The sequence below is a fragment of the Atta cephalotes genome (assembly GCF_000143395.1).
Source record: "Atta cephalotes unplaced genomic scaffold scaffold00032, whole genome shotgun sequence".
NCBI lineage: Eukaryota > Metazoa > Arthropoda > Insecta > Hymenoptera > Formicidae > Atta > Atta cephalotes.
Genome location: NW_012130096.1, coordinates 3,386,127 through 3,407,742, shown reverse-complemented (window position 1 = coordinate 3,407,742; position 21,616 = coordinate 3,386,127). Strand labels below are relative to the sequence as shown.

Below are 21,616 nucleotides of genomic sequence, written 5' to 3'. Positions count from 1 at the left end.
GCGCGCGTTCGCGCGCGCCGACGAACAACTGGTGGAGCGAATCCGTGGATCGGCGACAGAGACGATCGCTGGATTGATCGATCGATCGATCGGTTGGGTGCGATCCTCTCCGGCGGCGCGGTGCGAGACGATCCGGAGCGTTGACGATCGGCTCCACGCGACGCCGGGCGATCGGTTACGAGCGTGCGGAACGACGCGACCGATCTGAACCGCTCGAGCGCTCGCAGTGCTCGCACTGACTGAACTGAACTGAAGTACGCGCCGGGCCGCCCGAGGCCTCGCGACCTCCGCCACCCCCTGTTCCCTCCCCCCCCCCGGCGCTTCACTCCCGCGCCTTCCCACCGTTGTCGACCGACGCACTGGCTACGGACAACGATCTCGCCATCGTATAATTCACGCTGCTCGCTTCTCCGTGGCTACCATCTTCCCACAGAATACGATTTGACAGGAACATTATATTATAATATTAAATTTCCCGCTCAACAGTTATAAATGTAATCCTACATAGCACAGAAGCTCGCAGCAACATTGCTGAAGCAACGTTTACAATGTTATTGCAATATTGTACTGAAACGTTGCAATATTGCTTGAACATTATAAATATTGCTATAATATTGCTGAAACGTTGCAATGTTGCAAGCTTTTTTGCTATACGAATTATTGAATAGGAAATTGTAATATTAATGTACTTAATATTACACTGTACTTAATATTATACTGTTAGTTTCTGCGGATTTTACCGGTACAATGCATTCAGCAATATTCATGAATAATGCTTGTGATTCCTCGGAAAATATTCTGGACTACCGCTGTGTTAAATGATCTGCATTAATTTGCGATTTGTCCGAGGCATTCATTTCCCGCCCCATTCCATCGTCGCTCGCGCTGAGCGCTATGTTAAAAGGAAAAAATTCGAATTTTTTCCCCGATAATTTCAATGAGAAATACCTTCCTCGCATCCTCGTTCATTGATATAGATCGCTAGAATGTAATCGAGGACTATCTTTTATTTGCGAATTAATAGATATTTGAGATCTATTTTGGACGCGCATAAATGATCATGTCGCATGTATATTTATGAATAAGAAATTTAACAAACTTAGAAATTTTTTCCGTGAAAAAATCAAATATAAGATTTCGACATACCGTGCGTTTGCAATTTCAAAAAAATTTCAATCTTTTTACGTGCCACATCATCGCGTTGATCGCGTCTTCTGAGAAGTTAGTTCTTGAGATTCAAATCTGCCACCTATCTCGGTTCGAAAATGAATCGTAGTCACTTAGAGAACGCGAAATTTGAAACGGTATTTAATTCTCTCAGTGATTCTGTTTTTTTAAAAGTAATAAAGTATTCTATTTCTTTTGCCTAATCACGCATTTCCATTATTTTAGAAAAACAAATTCACGTAAAATTTAATATAAATATAATATTAATATAATAATATTAATATAAATATAATAATAATATAAATGTTTTAAAACATCTCTTTTAAAAAAATATAAATATTCTAAAGTGTCTTTTTAAAATATTAAGAAGTATATTTTAAAATATTTTTTATTTTCAAACTATTGAATTAAATATATAAAAGTATATCATAAATATTTTAAAACATCTCTCTTTTAAAAATGTATAAATATTTTTAAAATGTTTCTCTCTTCAAAATATCATTTTCAAGTATTTTTTAAAAATGTGAAATTTATACACACAAATATAATATGATACAAATATTAAGTGGGAAAAACGCCACGAATTTTTTCCCATACCTAATATTTTAAAGCATTATTTTTTCAAAGATATAAATAATATAAATAATACATAAATTTCTAAAGTATGATTTTACATTCTTTAAAATATTTTGAAAAAATAAAGTCATATATATTAAATAATAGGAGCATAGAGAATATTTAATTAATTGCACATCTTTTCTTGTCTTCGGCTGGGATGTAATTTCAAGTTGTAACTGGTAAGAATAAATCCGGACGAAAAACAGGGAGAGACTATCTCAAAACAATGTGACTTTATTCGTTCCATATGGTCGATTCATATGAAATTTACGTGTACTAAGTAGCTGTTACAATTACAAAGAGCAATTCTCGTTTACGCGAGAAATGTACCATCTGATCATCCATGATTTTTTTTCTGTTTCTAGGATACCATGTTTTTTTCCAGTTGTTCATTCAATCGACATAGAACACGTACTATTATTAAACGTTATCTAACGATGTACCTAGATCGTCGTCTCGTTCGAATGACAGTTGTTATTTAGATTCGATCGCATTGCGCGCAGGGATACCCGCTACATCATAACTCGTAATTAGTTGCACCTGTCACGAACTGACTTCTGCCAACGTGTAGTGCTTTATATTGTCTCTTCTTTGCCGCCCGCAGCTTTTGGTAACGAGCCGTTTAATGCTCGATGATTGCATCGTGCATCCCTGAAGAGATATTTACTAAAAAACGGGATCTATATAATAAATCGCTTGATAAAGTATAATCATATTACATCCTAATACAGAAATACATTTAAAACGAAGGGAACGACGCGTCAGCGATAGAATTGTACATATACACACCGTACATATGCATATATAAAAGAGAAACAAGTACTATAATTATTATAAAATAAAATGTCGATAAAACGAGAACGTACGTCTATACACGAGCATTGATAGCGGAGTTGCGATCACGTCGCTCTCGGAAGACACGAGCGACAAGGAGAGGACGGTAAACGTAATGTCCAAGATTATATTCGCATGAAAGTGCAGCTAATTCAGAGTTACGCTACATAAACGAGGAACATATAATAAATATCGAATAACAGTTGTGGTACTTATGGTAGTACGAAGTAGTAGAATGCAGCGTACACGTACTATAGCAGCGGCTATAAAAAGTATCTACTACGCACGAGTTTGTTACATTCGCGCTACTTATTCTTTGCCTCTATCTGTTTCGTTCTCTCTTTCTCTCTCTCGTCCTTTCACTCTCTCGCTTATTCTCATACTCCATGCATACTCATTCTCTCATTTTCTGTCTCACTCTCTCCTTCTCTTTTTCTCTTCACACACTTTCTCTCTATATTGTAAATTCTTACTTGTCTTTCTCACTCTACCACACCTTATATTTTTCTACCTACTTATCATCACGTCTTAGCATCGTCATCATTGTAATAATTATCATCAATATGATTATTATGTATTCGGCCGAAAGTCGTCATTGCTTTCTTTTTTTAATGCCTTGGTTAAACACCGATAATTCGGCCGCTGGACAGGATAATCTGCACACTTGATATCAGTCTGTTGTGTCATCTGTTCATGTTCAATGTCCATTTGTTCATCTCGTAACACAAACAATAGACTCTTTTCAAAATGTCCAACAATGTCTATTAACATCCTTTAGCTATTCACACATTTTCGAAACCATCTTCTCCATCTCGACGTCCGTGTCGATGTCATGATGCACATGGCTACTCGTGCTGCTATTACTGATCGGAACCATATTGTTAGCGGCGATAGGAGTAGCCACCGTAGCGGTCGCGGATGCCGTAACCGTCGATGGCGTTGTGCCTGGGGTCCCGGATAGTTCGATAGGTGAGCCTGGCGATGCAAGTGGTTCGGCCAAGTCTTCCAATCCTTTGGGCGTTGGCAGTTTATTCAGTTCTTCCCTCAATAGTGTATAATGTCTCTATGAATATACAAAAGTATATGGTAAAGCATGCCTGTAACTGTGTAAGAAAATTTTGAATCATCTTTTTTTTATAAAAATAACACTTACCCTTAAAGACAACGCATTGAGAGAAATTGTACGGCCTGACCTACGATCTGATCCATGCATTTCCATATCTCTTATCCATCCCTCCAGTTGTGCAACGATCTCGTGCCTTTTTATCCAAAAGTGGGTATGTATGACCTGCAAAATGATTAGAACTTTTCTATTTGCGGGAACACGCTATATATAATCATCGAGACATTTTTATTTCACAAGTAGAGTTTTTACAAATATATTCCTATAGTAAATTATAAATGATAATTTGTAATTGTAATAAATTGTAAATGTTAATAATAATTATTATTTTCACTATAACAGAATTATTATATTAATAAAATAATTCTGTTGTATCAAAACCACGATATTGCGATATATTTCCATACAGCACAGAAGCTTGTAACACCGCTATTGCAATGTTTCTACAAAATTGCTGGAACATTGCAAGGTGTTGGAATGACCTGTACTGACAGATTTGTTTTAATATTATTATTACTATCTGATTTTTATACATGCATATTTTGGAATAAAATGCATAGACTGGTTATTGAAAAAAACATATATTTCAACTATAAAACCAGTTGTATGTTTAACGCACCTCTTTGAAGCATGGACAGGGATTGCGTATTTGATCAAGCATCGCCCACTTAGCAGTAGCCTGACAAATATTCGCATTGTACTCTTGACTAGATTGAGCACCGCTTGACGTACCCCGTGACCGTTCGTATCCAGGCTCATTGAAATAAGGTTCGGACACTAAGATTAACGACTGTATCGATACTAAAACCTGTTTTCAACAAAGTTATAACAGTGTGTAATTAATGTCTTCCTCCTTTCGCTAAAATTTTTTAATTCTTAAGATCTATTCATAAACGCGATATCGAGTAGCCTCGATCGCTAAATCAATCTTAACAAATATTATGCCAAAATTGACCAGATTTCAAGAGCTTACCTGAAGGAAGCTACTCGTGTGCGCGTTCCACTTTTCCTCAGGTCGACCGTGCCAAGTGTTTAGTACGCTGAGACAGACCTTTCCATCATTATATAAATTCGGATTGAAGCGCACGGTGTGACGGCCGGTCGTCTCTAGATTTATTAACATCGGGCTATTAGGATAATCAGGAGGGAAGTATACGTCAAATTCAAAACAGCCGTTTGCGTACGGCGTTTCTGCTGGCCCCGTTATGAGTACCTTTAACAATTATATACATCGTATTATATTACGGCGCACATGCGAGAGACTTGAATTACTAAATTTAATCTTTAAGTACATCAGAATATCGAAAAAATATATTCTTTCGCGTATGCGTTATTAAAATTGCAACAGCAAATAGTTATATTTTGTGTTCCTATTATAATTTAGTATCACTAATTAAGAAAATAAATTTTGCACAAGATTAAACATCTTCAGAACTTCTTTATGATATAATTTCAATAAATAAAAGTTACATAATCTTTAATATTCGACATAATAATAATGATGCTATGTACATTTTGATGTACATTTTGATGTAACAATAACGTTACAAAATACATTCCAGTGCTTAAGGATCAAACAGATTGTTACATGACTAATTAATCCTGCTGTTTTGTCCATTTCTTCTATAATAAAAGTAAGTAAGTTTCGAAGTTGTATTCATGAAATTATTACGTGTTAAAAATAAAAATTGAATAGAATCGAACGAGGCAACAGGATTTAAGTCAAGCGCCATATAAAATATGACATACCTTCATAATATCCAATCTATCCGCGTCGCATCTCACAAACACACTACTGCTGTAAGATAGAGGCAGTGCTGTCGAGAGCGTAACGGCTTCCTGAGCTAATCGTTTCACTCGTGTCGGATGACTTCTCTCGCCGGCAGCCCTCATATTTGATTCGAAGTGATACGAAACGGTAAATTTGTAGCCTCCACCATCTGGATTCTCGGTAATCATTTCGTAGGTATCTATGGTTAATAATATTAATTAATAAGTAATTATCAGTATTATTACTACAGATATTATTTAATTCTAGAATCTTTTGAAAATTATTTGGATTTTTTAAATATAATTACGAATAGTTTTGCATTCTTATAAATTCAAATTTATAATTACATAAAGATTTTTAAAATAAAAATTTTAAGATTTTTTAAAGAAGTAACTAAAAATATATACGTAAATCGTACAAAATATTTCAAAATCAAAGATTTAATATTCTTTCTTTTCATGAGAAATATTTAATAATTCTTAATTCAAGAAAAATTTTAAGTTATCTTATAATATAATTACGAAATACATCTTTTCTATATTTTGGAGATAAGCGATAATTTTATATTAAGTTAAGGACTTACCGAATTGTAGATTTTTCATTACTTCTAGATATCGGTGCTCCAGACTTGAGCGTAATGGTAATTCCGGCGCCGTCGGGCTTGATCCAGGTAATTCTTCGCCGATACCGGATAATCGACATGTAGCATTTTGCACTATAGTTGCACTGTCTTGTATATCGGGGATTAGTGTGGCCAAACCTTCGTCTTGCTCGGTATCATCGGGATACTTGGACACCACTTTCATGTTCGTTTTGTTGCCTCTTGTGCGATTTATCTTGTTCACATAAGTGTCCACGCACACTTTCATGCTCGACAAGAGGGACACCACGGACGGTTCTCCGGATCTACCGCCGCGCGGTAACAGAAGCGGTGCTAATTGACTGGAGAGAGCCATGGCACGAAGTAGTTGCAGGACCGCGCGATAAAGAGGTATGTGCCTGGCCATATCTAGAACGGAATCGTTCCGCAGGTACGATGATAATGCCGGCAGTAGACAAGAACGCGCTAGTAAATCGGAGAAAGAAACTGGTAACTCCTGCTGTGGTTGCCCGCCTCCTGATGTGCCGATATAACTGGCGAGAACTTGTAGCAGTACCGTCACGTGCTCGTCTTCGCATCGTTGACGTAATAACGCCTGCTCGACATTCCACGACTGCTGTGTAGACCCAGTACCAAAGCCGGTACCTTTCGCCCAGTACTGATGTGAATTATCATCGTTACGTCCTCCGCTGCTACCGCCGACACCACCGCTCTGACCCGTTTTATGCTCAGTTGAACCGTCGTTCTGTCCAGTTTGATGTGTGAATATCGCCAGGCAGTTCAACAGCAGCAGCATAGCGCCCACTTCTATAGTCGTTCCTCGTAAAAGCAGACCGTCATCAGTAGTCGGTGGCGTGGCGTCCAACAACTGCTTTAAAACTTGGAACGGCAAGGTTGGCAACGAGGCGGCCAATGGCGAAGTCAGCACCTCCCCACCTTCACCGTCGTCGGAAACGCCGAGAGCGAGCCGCAATAGACATTGTGCCCGTTTCTTGTCCCGCAGTAGCACCTCGGCGTAGCCTGGTAATCTGAGAAATAGACCGAAAGCCGCGAGGGAATGCGGTGGCACGTATGGGGCAGGAACTGACACCTTCGGCGGACAATTCGTTCTACCCTCCTCCAAGGCCTCGTAAATGTCATCGTTGGTTTCTAATTTTACCCAATCGGCATCGGTCTGCTCCGGCGACGGTGACTTCTCGATGAAAAACGACGGTCTACCGGGATCCGGATACACTAGCGGCAAGTGACGCGCCAACACCGCCAATCCACCACCTGCGCTGAAGACGCCTAACGAACTTTCTATGCTTCTATAGTTCAACAGTTCACTATCGTTTTGCTTCGCCGTGTCTTCTGCAAGCAAATGCGTGGACTTATGTAGTGAACCACGAAAATATTCATACTCTTTCAATCTCAAACGATTATATTGAGATAATGTGAACAGTTTTGTCATATATTGCTCACGAAATAAAAAAAAAATTAGATACCTTTGGAGTCCTTACTGCGTTGACGTAAAATGAGATGTAAGCATGGTTCAGACAACGAAACACCACTGTCCTCAGCGATCGCTAAAAGTTGCGCGATTGTAAGCTGAGGCGGTAAAGGAGTATTAGGACGAGATGAATGTATTAGATATTGTTGATTCGTTGTGTTGGTTGGGTTTGCTTGTGCATTATTAGACGAGGCTTTACTCGTTACCGGCGTTCCGTCTGTTAATCAATACAAAAATAAATAATACTATAATATTAATAAATACTTATTCAATTTAAGTAATACGTTTTGTTGTGTGTGTGTGTGTGTGTGTGTGTGTGCGCGCGCGCGCGCGCGCGCGCGCGTGCAGTTCTATTGAACAGATTTCTTTTATTGCATTATTAAAATGTAAAGATATAAGTGATATCTCTAGCTTCTAAATAAACAAACATACCAGAATTTAAACGCGTTTTTCTGATTATAGGACCTCGAGCTTGTGACCTGTTTGATGCTTCTTTAGCCCGCTTATCTTTCGCCGTGTTTCCAGCAGCCACGCTAAGTGTGTCTACCACTAAAGCCATTCCTGATTCCCAGAATTCACGAGAACGATTGTTTCCATTGGAATTTGTTTCGTTACCTTTATACGTATTCGGAAGTAGCAAGAGAAGCCACGTCCCTTAAAAATTAAATTTTGTATTAGTATTCATAATAAATCGAAAAGATTAGTAAATCTTTTTTAATACTTGCTTAATACTTGCTTATTCTACTCATTTTTACTTTAACTAATTGTTGCTTTTAATCAACCGCTTACATATTTTTAATATTGCATACGTAAAATACTTGCATACCTGATATTTGCTGTAATATATCTGCCACTGTTGCTTGTGTCGACATGTATAATAATTGATGATAGTGACCGAGAGGATGAGCAGGATGTGGAGGCATGGATGGCATACTGTGATTGGCCGCGGTTGCTGAAACTTTCATAGGAGCTTCCGACGTTACAGAAACCAATACCTTTTCTCCTTCCAAAAGCAGTTGCAGAATTAATCTTCTCGTAAATCCAGAAATGCCGTGGAGATATCGCACACCTGTAATTATAATGTTATGTAATTGTTGTAATGTAATTATAATGTTCGAAATTGCACTGATTTCTCTTAATTTATTAATTGTACTTAAGGAAACTTGAAATTATACAAACGATTTTCGATAATATACGATATACTTACTTGAAGTAGTTCGTTGTTGAGAAATGACTTCGATAAGAAGCTTCGCCAGTAATTTTTGATTAGCCAGATGACACCAACAACATCTTGATAAGAATTTAATCATAGCGCTTTCTAATAATGCATATGATGCGCTTGTTTTCGAACAACTACAAAAAAGCATAATATATATAAAGTAAGGCAAGACTTACAACTTTTCTGTATATGAAAAAATTATAATTGTAACATAACAAAGAAACCAAAATCCGCATATAACTTTTCCAGAAAATTAAAACTCGATTCGGATTCAATGATGGCAATGTATAGTACAGTATCACGGTTTTTGCACATACATTGATGTAACCGTATCTTTAATCTAATATATCTAAAGATTATGTAAACATGTATACCTTGACGCAGATGCGGATGGGCTTTCGATAGGACGATTGCTAAGAAGCGATAGAAGTGGTAACCAGAAATTACGACCTTCTTCACCAAGCCAATCACGCATTCTACCTTCCGCACATACGAGTGTTAGGAATTCTATCACTATCGCTATACTCTCTGGTTTCGTCATACATAATCCACCTGAAAAAGAAAAAGAATATATAACTATATTATTCCCATCTTTAAACAGTTTGAACATATAGGTTTAGAAATAAGCTTCTAAAATACCACAATGTGTAATGTCAATGTTTACCAGAATAATTATTTGATTCGGAACTCGAACCTGCTGCCTTATCGCTATCTGTCGAGTTGACATCTTCAGTCACATTATTTTCATTGCTGTCGCCCGATGCCATTTTACTATCTCGTTGTTTGGATTTCTCCAGATTACAGAAATCTAAATGCATAAATGTTATTGCATTAATAATAAATTCTGAACAAATTTGCTTGAAATGTATTTAAAAGCATTTTAGTACAATTCGAGGTACAATTTATACTTTTTGTACGAAAAATATATTTGTATTAAAATTTTTTTAAATTTAACATAAAATTATGTCTCTCAATAAAAATGATATACTTAATGGAAGATATACATGTCAAATTATATTCTGAATTTTGTCACAAATTAAAGATTGTTTAAAGCAGGTTTTTACATCTGAAGTAGAAAGAAAAGTTAAACCTGTAATCGATGCTGTCAGTAACGCTGGAAGACCAGAATCAATCAGTTGCTGAGTACCGGGTGGTGAACGAGCCGCTGCAGCGACAGTCAGCAATTGTCCCTCCGTCAAATGCAACCATTTATGTTTCAGCAAGATAAACTGACAATACCATCCTTCGGCATTCATATCGCTCTTCTTATCATCCGTCTGTTCTTCGCTTTCCTTGCAGTCGTCGGATATAGAAGCAGTCGGATTTACCTTGATGTTCGGTATCAAGATTTGTACCCATTCCAGAAGCAAAATCAACAACGATGGTCTCACGTAACAGAAAGCGCATAGAACAGAATCAATCGCTTGTTTCAAAGCTGAATTGTTTCCAAGAGTTAGGGTCCATTTATACAACGAGCTGTTTAACGAAAAAAAATTGGAATTAATTAAAGAATTGAATGCAATAAACAGCTGTTAAACAGCTTTATAAGAAAAATAACTTATATGAAAACTATCTCATATACAATCATTTACAATATTTAACTAATTATAATATTCGAATTCTTTATTATAAAGGAAGATCAAAGATATCCAAAATAAAATTTGTACATATTAATAAAATAAATCAACTTAATAAATCAACTGTTCGGATAGAAAAATTTGAAATACAAAAGAATATGATGATTAAAGTCTTACTAGAACAGCTCATCTGTCAGCAAGACTTGCAGATCGTAGTTGTGATTCTGCTGTTGATGAGCCTTCCAAATGATAGAAGACACACAGTGAATATATACCGCTGGTGGATTCACTGAATTGGGATTACTGTTCGTCTGAGATATTCCATTCGCAGCCGATATTTGCAACCACGTAAGAACGGCTTTCATGCGAGCTTCCGTGCTAAAGTCTCGAATGGAACACAATTGCTGGAGCAATTCAACGACCAATTGTACGATGGACGTTTCCTGGGAAGTCACAGCTCCTATCAATATCAGCACAAATATTTTAGTATATCGTCACAAGTTTAAAAGAAGAGATTATTATTATATATTTAAAAACAGGCTAATATTCGTGATATCTTAAGTAATAGATATTTTCGTTAATATTGTAATACTAATAAAATTCATATTTATTATATAAAGACTTTAAAGTGTATAAATTTTTATAGAAAATACTGAATAAACCAGCAAATATTATCAATTTTACTTGTAAATATTAAAAAAATTATTTAGTCTGTAATTTATATATACATTTATCACACATACAATTTGTTATATATCTCAAACATAAATAAAAAAAAGTTGCTTTGTATATCTTAACGCGAATTGATTGTCTAATGACTATTAAATTTGGATTACTTTTCACTTATTAATATTAAATCTTAATGCATTTTGGCTGAACTAATCTTAACAGTATAATTATTAAGTCACAACGGAGTATGTAATCACATATGATTTAACAAGAGTGCTCTGGTAATTTTATCTAATGTGTTATTCGCTGAAGATGGTCGAAACGTTCGATTGAGAATATTGAGAATAAGAAGGATTGTAGAAGGGGAGTATTAGACTACGGATTAATAATTACGATTGACAGTTGTCCAGTTCTATTTCAACCAATTACAACTCACTACATCGTGATTGGTTGAAGTAGAACCGGGCAATCGTTAATCGTAATTGTCAATTTATAGTCTGATACGAGCATATACAGTTCCACACATGGAGTAAATTTGAAAATATTATTAAATTTACATTATTAATAATTACAGTGATGCTCTCATTTGCCTTTCCTCTCACTATTAATATTGATTTGAAAAAAAAAAAAAAAAAAAAAAAATTATCTTTGTCGTTCGTAACATATTATACTTGCTTGAAGAGTTTAACTAAATAATTTAAAACGTGAGCCTTCAGAAAGCTTAATCGCGGTCGCTACATCTATATTTAAGATCATTGCGGATTTTATTTGCAGAAAACGGAAAACAAAGCGATACCTTGAAAGAAAGGGGTAGACCTGTTGTTGAGTAAAAGACCAATGAGACGAAGTCCAAGCTCTCGAGAGTGTAAGCCAAGTTGTAATAGAACCCTCTCCAGGTTGGGAGTAAAAAGAGACGGTGCTGGGAGTAACAGGAGGTTGCAGCATGCCTCGACCAGGCCTTCGACCGAAGCCGCGGAATTAAGCACCTCGACGGCTAGATTACTGTTCAGTATGCTTACCGATAAGCACTGATGCAATAATCTCAGCCAACCCAAGCTACATAAACGTTATCAGAAATAAATTTCTTAATTTCTCATAACCGTGATAAATCTTTAACCCATAACAGCACCAAATAGTCTCACTTTTAGGACAAAAGAGAGAAAATAATGTTACCTAGTCTTCGTTAGCTGTTCTTCATCTATCGTGTCCGGATTCGTTTTAATCTCGCCAAACGCGGTGGTACCCAGTAATCTTATTTGACTAAGATTTATGTTTGTCGAATCCCGCGGTTTGTATAGACGCACCAATACGGAAGTCGCGACTTCTGGCTGTGATAAAGTAACGCGTATGTATGTTAAGCCCGCCGTTGGCATCGGTGGACAAACCGGTGTAAGTGGGCCATTACTTTCCCTTGAAACTTCCAGTGCCACAGCCGATGGACACGCTGTCAGACAAATATGCGGACGTTAAAAAAAAAGTTTTGTTTTTAATTACAATGTCTTTCATCAATCGCATTTCTCTTGATTTGCTAATTATTTGTAGAACCTTAAAAAATTTTTTTAATTTGTAAAGAATTGGCAGTTTGAAAGAAATTTAATAAAAAATATTCTGTATTGTTGTTGTAGAAATATTAGAAATTAGGTTCTATAATAACTTTCTCAGAATATTGACATCCAAACAAGGCGAATGTATAAGAAAGAGAGAAGTACTAATATAAAGAAATATGAATAAAAGTATATATCATGAAACCTTGAGAATTTCGTCAACTTTTGCATATAAATTAGGACACAATCAACTTACTGGATAACGCCGTAAGATGTGGTTGTAGCTCCACTTTCCTAAGCAGGATAGCGCACGGTAAAGTAATGGTGAGATCGACCCACGCCTCGTCGGGATAAAAATGATACGACCACGCCGGTGTTCTCGCACGTTTATGAGGTGTGGCGTTCTGTATAAGAACATCCGCTGGCTGCGCAGTCGGATTCAACCATGATATTGTTCCAAGAGGCGCGAAATTCAGCAAACCGTCGTCATGAGTTTCCAACGAGCTGACGCCTTTTTTGCTGCTGCTCGCCATCATTTGCATCACGTTCGGCGCATTCGACAGATGTTCCATGACGAGAGCGATCACTCCTGACGAAGCGGAAGCACCGGCGGTACCGCTGTTACTTGACTTCACAAGATTTTCGCAAAGCACTTTTACGCCACCCATTGCAGTAAAAATAGATAACGATGATGCGTTGTCCAATACCCTTAGGATGTACCAAAGAAGAGGTTCGGATAGCTGCATAACTCCTAATTCAATTTCACCGCATGCTGCAAATAATATGACAATTTTATTTTCCCAAAATCAAGACTTTATATAAAAAGATTTTATGCTACATTTTTTCACGCAGAATATGATTAATATGATTAATATGATTAATATGATTAATAATAAATCTCTTAATTCTATAATGTATAAATTCTTACACGAAGAGAGATAGTGATAAAGCGGCTTGAGAACTAGAGTTGGATCGCTAGCCTTTTTCGTAAGAGTTGTAAGGAGCTGGAATGTTGCATCCGCTATTGAAGCCGGATCGCCGAGCTCGGTAGTCGATGCTGCACTCGCACTTTCACCTAAGAGCATGGCTAACGAGGATCCTGTGCTATGACCGAGAGCGCCTAATAAACGCATCATAGTTGGCTCGTGCTGCAAAACTTAAAAATAAAAATTTTAAACTTAGCGTACTTGACATGAGGAATAAATATATATTTGTAAAATAAAGTCTCTTATATAGTTAGTAGTTACCAGTATCAGCCAAACAAGGCACGGAAGATTTGCTAGTTTTAGGTTGTTGTAAGTGAAAAGAGTTTCGTTGCTCTGCCGCTTTAATTTCATCCGTTTGCCAAGTGTTTGCATTCTGAGAATCGCTTGCGTTGCTTCTAGAAGTCCACGTATCAGACAATTCCATTTCCGCCGATTCCTCCGAAGAATCTTGACGAGTCTAAATATAAAATCATTTATATAATATAAAATCATTTTCTATGTTATAAAAAAAAGAAATCAATATAAATATATTTCTTTGATAAATCTTTTGAATGCAAAATACGTACATTCGGTAATGGAGTCTGAATGAGTGTGCATACTAATTTGATGAGAGCCACAATTAAAGTGTCCCACGATGCGGGACGACATTGTCTCGCATCACCGCCAAGCACGCAAGCAAACAGACCACCAAAACTACCGGATTGATTGTTTGAATCAACTGCACCTCCACATTGTGCGCCAACTAGAATAATATTGATATTTTTACAATCTTTTTAAAAAGACAAAGGCGCATTTAGCGGACATAGTTGAGCGCTTGCTGCTATTGGTATATTTTTCTAGATTTATCAAAGAAAAATCTATTTCAATCATACCAATCATAGGCAACAATTATTGAACGCTCAATCGTTGTATCTATTAAACGCACCCAAAGACAATAACATTAAATCATTAATAATCAATATTTATAATTTTTTAAACAATTTCATATTATATACATGTAAAATAATTTTAATAAACAATCTTTAATATATTCAAAACAAAAAGCAATTGTACAATATCAATATAGCCATCTATTTAAAATGTATAACCTTGTTAACAATTAATTTTTGAATAGATTGACTGTGTGAGACTAATTTTTTTTCTACTAAAGACTTCTCATATTGTTAATTTTAGTCTCTATTGTTAATTTTATTTATAATAAAAATATTTGATAAGAAAAAAACTTTACCTTCGGATCCTTTGACGTATGTCGAAACCAACACACCAACGCATTCCGATATACTCATTGCGATACCCAAATCGGTATTGATATAATTCAGATTAATTACAGATGTTATTAGCTTGCATTGCGCATCTAAAGGCCCTTTCCTTAAAATGAGAGGCCCGCTTGGTTGCACAAGTTGATATATCACTTTTAGTAGAAGATCCTTCAGGGAATTACCTAAACAGCTATCCGTTGTAATAACATCACACATCATTTCTAGCCTAACGAGAAAATCATGTAATGCTTGGCAAACTGTAGGCCCAGCCTGAAATAGAAATATTATTATAAATAAAATAAAAAATGTATAACTAAAGATTAATTAAACATTAATCTATTTTTTCATACGATATATAAATTATTATAGGAATCACATTTAAGTAATAGCAAGTAATAGTATATTAAATATGTGCATAAAATTCTTGCTTTGCTTGCCATACTCTTTAATGATAAATTTTTTAGTCGAGATATATAATTTTACAAATCGCATTTGATAAATTTGATAAATTTAAAAAAAAATAAATAAAATAATACTGCTACCAATGATCTTTTGTGATCTGCATTTTATTTAATTTTATTTCTTTTATAGCTTTTATTTTATTTCTTTTATAGCTTTTATTTTATAGCTTTTATTTTATAGCTTTATAATAATTTTTAAAATACTACATGATCTTAAACGCAATTTCTGAGAAACTTTAATTCTTCAAAATCTATCAAAATCTTTTGGTAACTAAACAATGTCACCAAAATTTATAATAAAATGAAAAAATATCCTCACCATGATGTATTGCTTGTCCATTGTATTAATATTTAATCCGTTGCCGGAAAGTAGGCGCAATAACATAGGGCCTGTATTACGTTCTTTAACAATACAACTAGCCATAGAAGGACTACTAGGTGCAAAGCCGTCTAAACCAGAATATCTTCGTAACGGCTGATTGCAGACGATAGTTAAACATTGCAATGCAAGACACCAAGCGCGTAAAGAAACCTCAGTATGCCTAAAATTTAATACAAATTAAGTACACAATAAAAATATTAATATCAAAGGTTTGAAATATATTAAATGTTACTATCATGGCTCATATTACTAATATACTTATTTATTAATTTACCACGAAAGTGCAGATATTAAGCTAGAAATAGCTGCTGGACTGAGTGGAATCAAGGGTGTTAAAGAAGGTTCAAATTGCGATCCTGGATGTTCAGTAGCAGCGTCCATATTCAGTGCAAACCAAAGTTGGAGAACGAGTTCCAAGTTTGTACTGTTATTCTGTTATACAAAGACATAGATAAAAATGCATTATATAAATGCATTTTATAAATAAAGTATTCAGGAAAAATATAATTTAAATACAAAATATTCATATCTAAGAATAAAACTATTTACTTAATTGTTTATATGCTTGTTAAATATCAATTCGAAACTATATCAATACGAAACAATACAAAATATATGACTTGTTTTGTCATATAAAGTTGAATAAATTATATAATTTAGAAATAATTGTATTAATCGAAATATCATTCTAATATAATTTTTTTATCAAGAATAAATTTTTCAAGAGAAGAAAAAAGCTAAATAATGTTATTCAAAATAAAATTTTAAAAACTGCATTGATCTAATAATATATCACAAATGTGGCTGTGTTTCACTTAACGCTCACAACGCTTGTCGAATCATTTCATCCTTGTCATTTATCAAATGTTAAAGGACAAACGATACTCGCGAGCGTTAAGCAGCCTATGTATTTTATTTCACTAATAAATAACTTACTCGTAAATATAAATCCGTGAACATCTTTTCGAAACATCTTGTTAATATTGAAAGATTAGAAGGGGTAGGATCAGAAAAATTCCCAGTTTCTTGACTTCTATCGTTTGTTTCGGTACGCAAGAACGGTTGTTGACAACAGCGATTTGCTTCTGTTGGTACCTATATTCGATTCATATAATAGCATGTCTTTGCAATTATTTCTTAACAAACATTAATAATTATATCTTTCTTCCCTATTAAAAAAATGTTTTAAAAACATCTAGCACATTTAAAGAAATGCGTAATATCCTAATTGTTCTAATACAGACAACAAGACAAATATATCAATAAAAATCAATCGATAACATATATTTTTCTATTTTTATTACTAACGTGTATTGTCGCATTTATACTATGAGGTAGATTGTATATGCCAAATGTAGCAAGTATTCTCAGTGAAATTTCTACGCCCATTTCGACTCCGTATTCCAAGCGTGCGTCCATCGCTAAAGACATGCTCCTAAAAATATATCATTTAATTATTACTTTCTAATTAGGTCATATAAAGTGAAAAGCAAGTTGTTATATTCTTAAATACTGATACGGAATACAAGTGAGATTCTATGTGAAATTTTTCTAAAATTCAAACTATTTTATCACAAAAGTTGTTATAAGTTAGTATACATTGAATACAAATGTAGTAATGTTAAATTAAACGAAATATTGCTTCGTGTGTGTGTATATATATATATATATATATATATATATATATATATTCCCACATTAATATATATATATATATAGAGTCTGTAATATCCAACACAACAACTACTGAAAACATTCTATATTAGTACTTAATATTATGAAAAAAAGGAATTAGTGCTTAAAAATCAACCGTTATTAAAAATTTTCTTTTAGATATAGAATAAAAGAATAAAAGAAAAGATACCCAGCAATGGCAGAAGCTAAAATTTTCGATACTGTGCTGTCTTTCTTCAACATATTTCTGCCACGTTCCAATATGTCGTCCAGAAAGTCTTCCAATTCGCTATCGTCCGATTCCAAAAGGGATGGGAGATAACCATTGGATTTTGACGTGCCTGGAGTGGTTGAAGTTACTACGATATTATCTTGCACATCCTCGTCCGCATCGCCTTCAGTAAATCCTTCACCTAATGTGACAGTAGAAGGTGCACTAGTACTAGCAACATTGGTCGAGTCCTCCTCCGTACGACTTTCATCCGTATGACTCCCCAGAGTCTCCAAAATCTCTTCAGACGGACTACTTTCATGCGTAGAAGTACACGCTTTAGGATACAATCGTCCTCCTGCAAATCAAAATTTATCTATGTATTTTGCGCTTAATCAAATCGCTGGGATTTATTATTTTATTTCAAGAAAAAGATAGAGAGCAAATTTCCTAATACTTTAAAGATTTATTGTTTAAACGAAATATTATAAATTATTTATAATTATTTTTTCGTGATAAAGAGATGATATAAATTATAATTACCTTCTAATAGATCCATTAGAAGACAAGAAACAGCATGCGATGACCAAGCAGCATCAGATGTGTCCGTTGCCAATCTGATTAATTTCAAGAGTTGTTCTTCGGTCATAAGCTCGCACAAGCCTATTGCGGGACGTGTAGATACTACTAGCCTAGCGACTACCTATGTAAGATAATTCAAAAATATAATTATAGACGTATAATTACAAAGCCGCGTAGATATTAAATTCAATTGCTTTATCTATATAATTAAATGTTAAAAGATTAAAGACATCAAAAAAATCATATTCTATAATCTGTGTACAATTTGTTTCCTTTTGTGTATTTCATAACATATCAGATAAATTACAAACCTGATTGTGAAAATAAAAAATAACACATACAGAGTTCTACAAATTTACACAAAATAAGATTTCTTTCTAAAAAACTGTAGCATTTCGAAAATATTTATTATAACAATATAATTTTGTGTATTTTGAGAAAGAAAAAACGTCGTGAATAACAAAACTCAACAATTTTTTAGTTAAAGTAAATTTTAAATAAATCAAATCTTACAATATAGAGCCTGATAAGAATGGTATTGCATATTGAGTTTATGTATCTTCAAACTTCTTACCTTGCAAGCTAACAGAAACATATCCACATTAGCCGAATTGTGTAAAATGAGCGCGATAAGACCACGAGCCACTGGTAAAACATTCTGGTGAGATAAGTTTGTTACACTGTATTCGATTTCCAAATCCATGACATCAGATTTGCTGAAAAAAAAAAAATAAATATATACACACACACACACACACGCGCGCGCGCGCGCGCGTGTGTGTAATAATATATAAATAATAAAAAAATTTTTTTCGAATTACATTGAATCACATCTTAAAAATCATGCATGACAAAATTCATGTATCAACCTGGTATTGGATTGTCGTGATTGACTGCAACACGGACTGCGAAGCAACGACTCGTTTCTTTTAAGAATGTCCTTGTAATGTTTTGCGGAATGTTGCGAATGTTGCTTTAGCGTTTTCTTGAAATAACGTTCTTGAACCTTCAGAGTCGCTTCCACCTTATTGTACAATGTAGCGGCATCAGATGAAAGAGTCATCAATCCCTAAATAATATATATATATTTTTTTTAATTTAACATTTATTTTATAAATAAAAAACTATCGCTTAAAATTATATACTTTAGACGCTGCAGATTTTTTCGCTTGTTCTAATTCATGAAGTTGCTGTTTATGATGCAACAATCGCTTTTGTAATCTTTTACGGTAACTACGAGAGGCTGACGATCGGTTAGCATTTACATATCTCCTTTGCATGGCTGATTCTCCTTGAATAAACTCCCAACGGGAAAATAAACCTTCCAAAACAAAAATGTTATAGATATTATTCTGTTATAAAATTGCAATAAAAAAGGAACATTTAATTTTTTTAAGATTGCTCTGAAGCACTAGTTTGTTTTAAAATATTTTCGCACGTATATAGAATTGCTTTTCTTTTATTAATTTTCTAGTATGCTTCTAAGTGTATGTTAATAATCACGAGAAAAATATTTTTTAAATGTGCATAAATAACACGCCATATATTAAATACCTTGTTCTCTAGTTTTCTCATGATTATCCTCGAAACAAGACGGTGGTGCGATGGTATCTAAGCATACCGATAGAAACAATAATACCCAGCCTATTAAGGTGATATCCAATCGATTGGAATTAGATGGCGCGTTCGTAAGAGGAGCCAATAATTTACCCAACGTACGAACCATGGCTTCAATAACTGAAGATTTATTTCCCCCAGCTATTAATGACTTCCGTCCAAGGAATGTTAGTAAAATAAACACCCTAAAAATAAAATTTAAATATAAAAAAATAAAATTATATTTAAACATTAAATGTTTCACATTTTATAAATCACATAAAACAATCACAAACTAATGAAACAAAAAGCAATCTTTCTAAATTCTTCTCTTCAAATTTTTATATTTTTTTGCTTTACATTTATATGTATTATAATATTTACAACTCATGCGCGAAACAATAAACATTTCCTTTATATTGATTTAATATAAAGGATAAATATATTTGATAAAATATATTTAAATATAAATAAATTCAAATAAATATAAAGCCTCACCTATCTTGTGGGAAAATGTGTGTAGACGCTGACGAGTAAAGATTTATTAAGGTATTAGATAAGAAGTTGCCCCACCATGGTTGATGCCCTGCCATGCCAGCTAAGAGTGCAGCAGCTTGAAGTTGCAAACGTGGGGCTGGCGTTACAACGCATATTGAATGGAAAAATTTCTCACAAATTGTTGGAGTGAAAACTTCATATAATGATGTTGGTCGATATACCTGTATTAAAAAACGCCATGTCATATACAGACCTTGTCACGTATAAAGTAATGAAATCAAATGTCATGTGCTAATATTAGATACATAAAAAAATGCACAATATTGATTGTGGCTTTTAATATCTAATATTAAATTTTTAACATTTTATCATAATTTTATACTTAATATTTGCAATATATACATACACTAGGTAATGGGCCAATTTCGTACACGATATACAGTAGAATGTCAAGAAGAGTCTCTTCAAGAACTCGTAATTTGTCGCTGGGTGCGTTCGCGAAAGATGTAGTTGGCACATTCCGCATACCTCTCCACCACTCGAGACGTCGCCAGACACTCCGTACGATATTTAATTGATGTTGAAACATAATGCATTCCTATAACAATATGACAGATCAATGTATCAATATGTATTAAAATTATATAAAATAATGAACTTGAATTACTGAAAATAATAATAATTATAACTCACTTGGTATGTCGACATTATTTTTGCTGATGGTTGTTCCTTACTTTCATTAGGTATCTTATTATAACATAGATAATTTTGCATATGCATAACATTAGGAGTTTCCGAACACAATAATGGATCCAATAAAGTTTTTAGTCTTTCAGTAGCTAAACTAAACCTAAAAATAAGAGAAAGATATTTCTATATATTAAAAGAAAATATGCACGTGCATATACTAGTATTTATTTATTTATTTATTACTTATTTTATCATTATTTCTTTTATTTTATCTTATATGCAATACCTGCATTGTACATCTTCTGCTAAAGCCGATAATATATTACATTGTGTATCAATGGTAGCTTGTAAAGAAGAATCAAAAATATCGGCATCAAACGATGAAGCATCATTTGTTTCCGAATAATCTTCCCCAGGCAAAACTACCATATGTCCGTAAAACATTCCTAATGGTATTTTACATGTAGTTGTGGACATTCCATAGCGTCCTATTGTAGTAATCTAATAATCATATAAAATAAATAATTAATTTACAGAGAAAAATTCGATATTTTATAAGTAAAGAAGGACAAGCGGATTGATATATATATATATATATATATATATATATATATATATAATAAGAAGTAAATTAAATAATAATAAATAAATAAGTTATTAGTTAA

General features: G+C 34.1%; 1 protein-coding gene across 1 annotated transcript in view; it reads right to left on the bottom strand.

Moving 5' to 3' along the window:
* Positions 1–3,397: 3,397 nt before the first annotated feature.
* LOC105621242 (baculoviral IAP repeat-containing protein 6) overlaps positions 3,398–21,616 on the bottom strand; it is a 29,385-nt gene continuing 11,166 nt past the window's right edge. Inside the window, exons 17-51 of the mRNA XM_012202712.1 lie at positions 21,238–21,452; positions 20,955–21,111; positions 20,668–20,859; positions 20,262–20,482; positions 19,722–19,969; positions 19,313–19,488; positions 19,037–19,236; positions 18,742–18,883; positions 18,129–18,288; positions 17,565–17,943; positions 17,009–17,135; positions 16,637–16,795; positions 15,975–16,132; positions 15,638–15,860; positions 14,827–15,127; positions 14,130–14,340; positions 13,860–14,053; positions 13,541–13,768; positions 12,869–13,384; positions 12,242–12,512; positions 11,865–12,124; positions 10,577–10,859; positions 9,913–10,298; positions 9,517–9,630; positions 9,197–9,374; positions 8,811–8,956; positions 8,430–8,672; positions 8,036–8,257; positions 7,599–7,820; positions 6,097–7,464; positions 5,492–5,712; positions 4,716–4,955; positions 4,362–4,550; positions 3,773–3,907; positions 3,398–3,682 (exon numbers count right to left, since the gene is read on the bottom strand). Coding sequence (XP_012058102.1) covers positions 3,398–3,682; positions 3,773–3,907; positions 4,362–4,550; positions 4,716–4,955; positions 5,492–5,712; positions 6,097–7,464; positions 7,599–7,820; positions 8,036–8,257; positions 8,430–8,672; positions 8,811–8,956; positions 9,197–9,374; positions 9,517–9,630; positions 9,913–10,298; positions 10,577–10,859; positions 11,865–12,124; positions 12,242–12,512; positions 12,869–13,384; positions 13,541–13,768; positions 13,860–14,053; positions 14,130–14,340; positions 14,827–15,127; positions 15,638–15,860; positions 15,975–16,132; positions 16,637–16,795; positions 17,009–17,135; positions 17,565–17,943; positions 18,129–18,288; positions 18,742–18,883; positions 19,037–19,236; positions 19,313–19,488; positions 19,722–19,969; positions 20,262–20,482; positions 20,668–20,859; positions 20,955–21,111; positions 21,238–21,452 — 8,970 coding nt within the window. The remainder of the gene's footprint in view (positions 3,683–3,772; positions 3,908–4,361; positions 4,551–4,715; positions 4,956–5,491; positions 5,713–6,096; positions 7,465–7,598; positions 7,821–8,035; positions 8,258–8,429; positions 8,673–8,810; positions 8,957–9,196; positions 9,375–9,516; positions 9,631–9,912; positions 10,299–10,576; positions 10,860–11,864; positions 12,125–12,241; positions 12,513–12,868; positions 13,385–13,540; positions 13,769–13,859; positions 14,054–14,129; positions 14,341–14,826; positions 15,128–15,637; positions 15,861–15,974; positions 16,133–16,636; positions 16,796–17,008; positions 17,136–17,564; positions 17,944–18,128; positions 18,289–18,741; positions 18,884–19,036; positions 19,237–19,312; positions 19,489–19,721; positions 19,970–20,261; positions 20,483–20,667; positions 20,860–20,954; positions 21,112–21,237; positions 21,453–21,616) is intronic.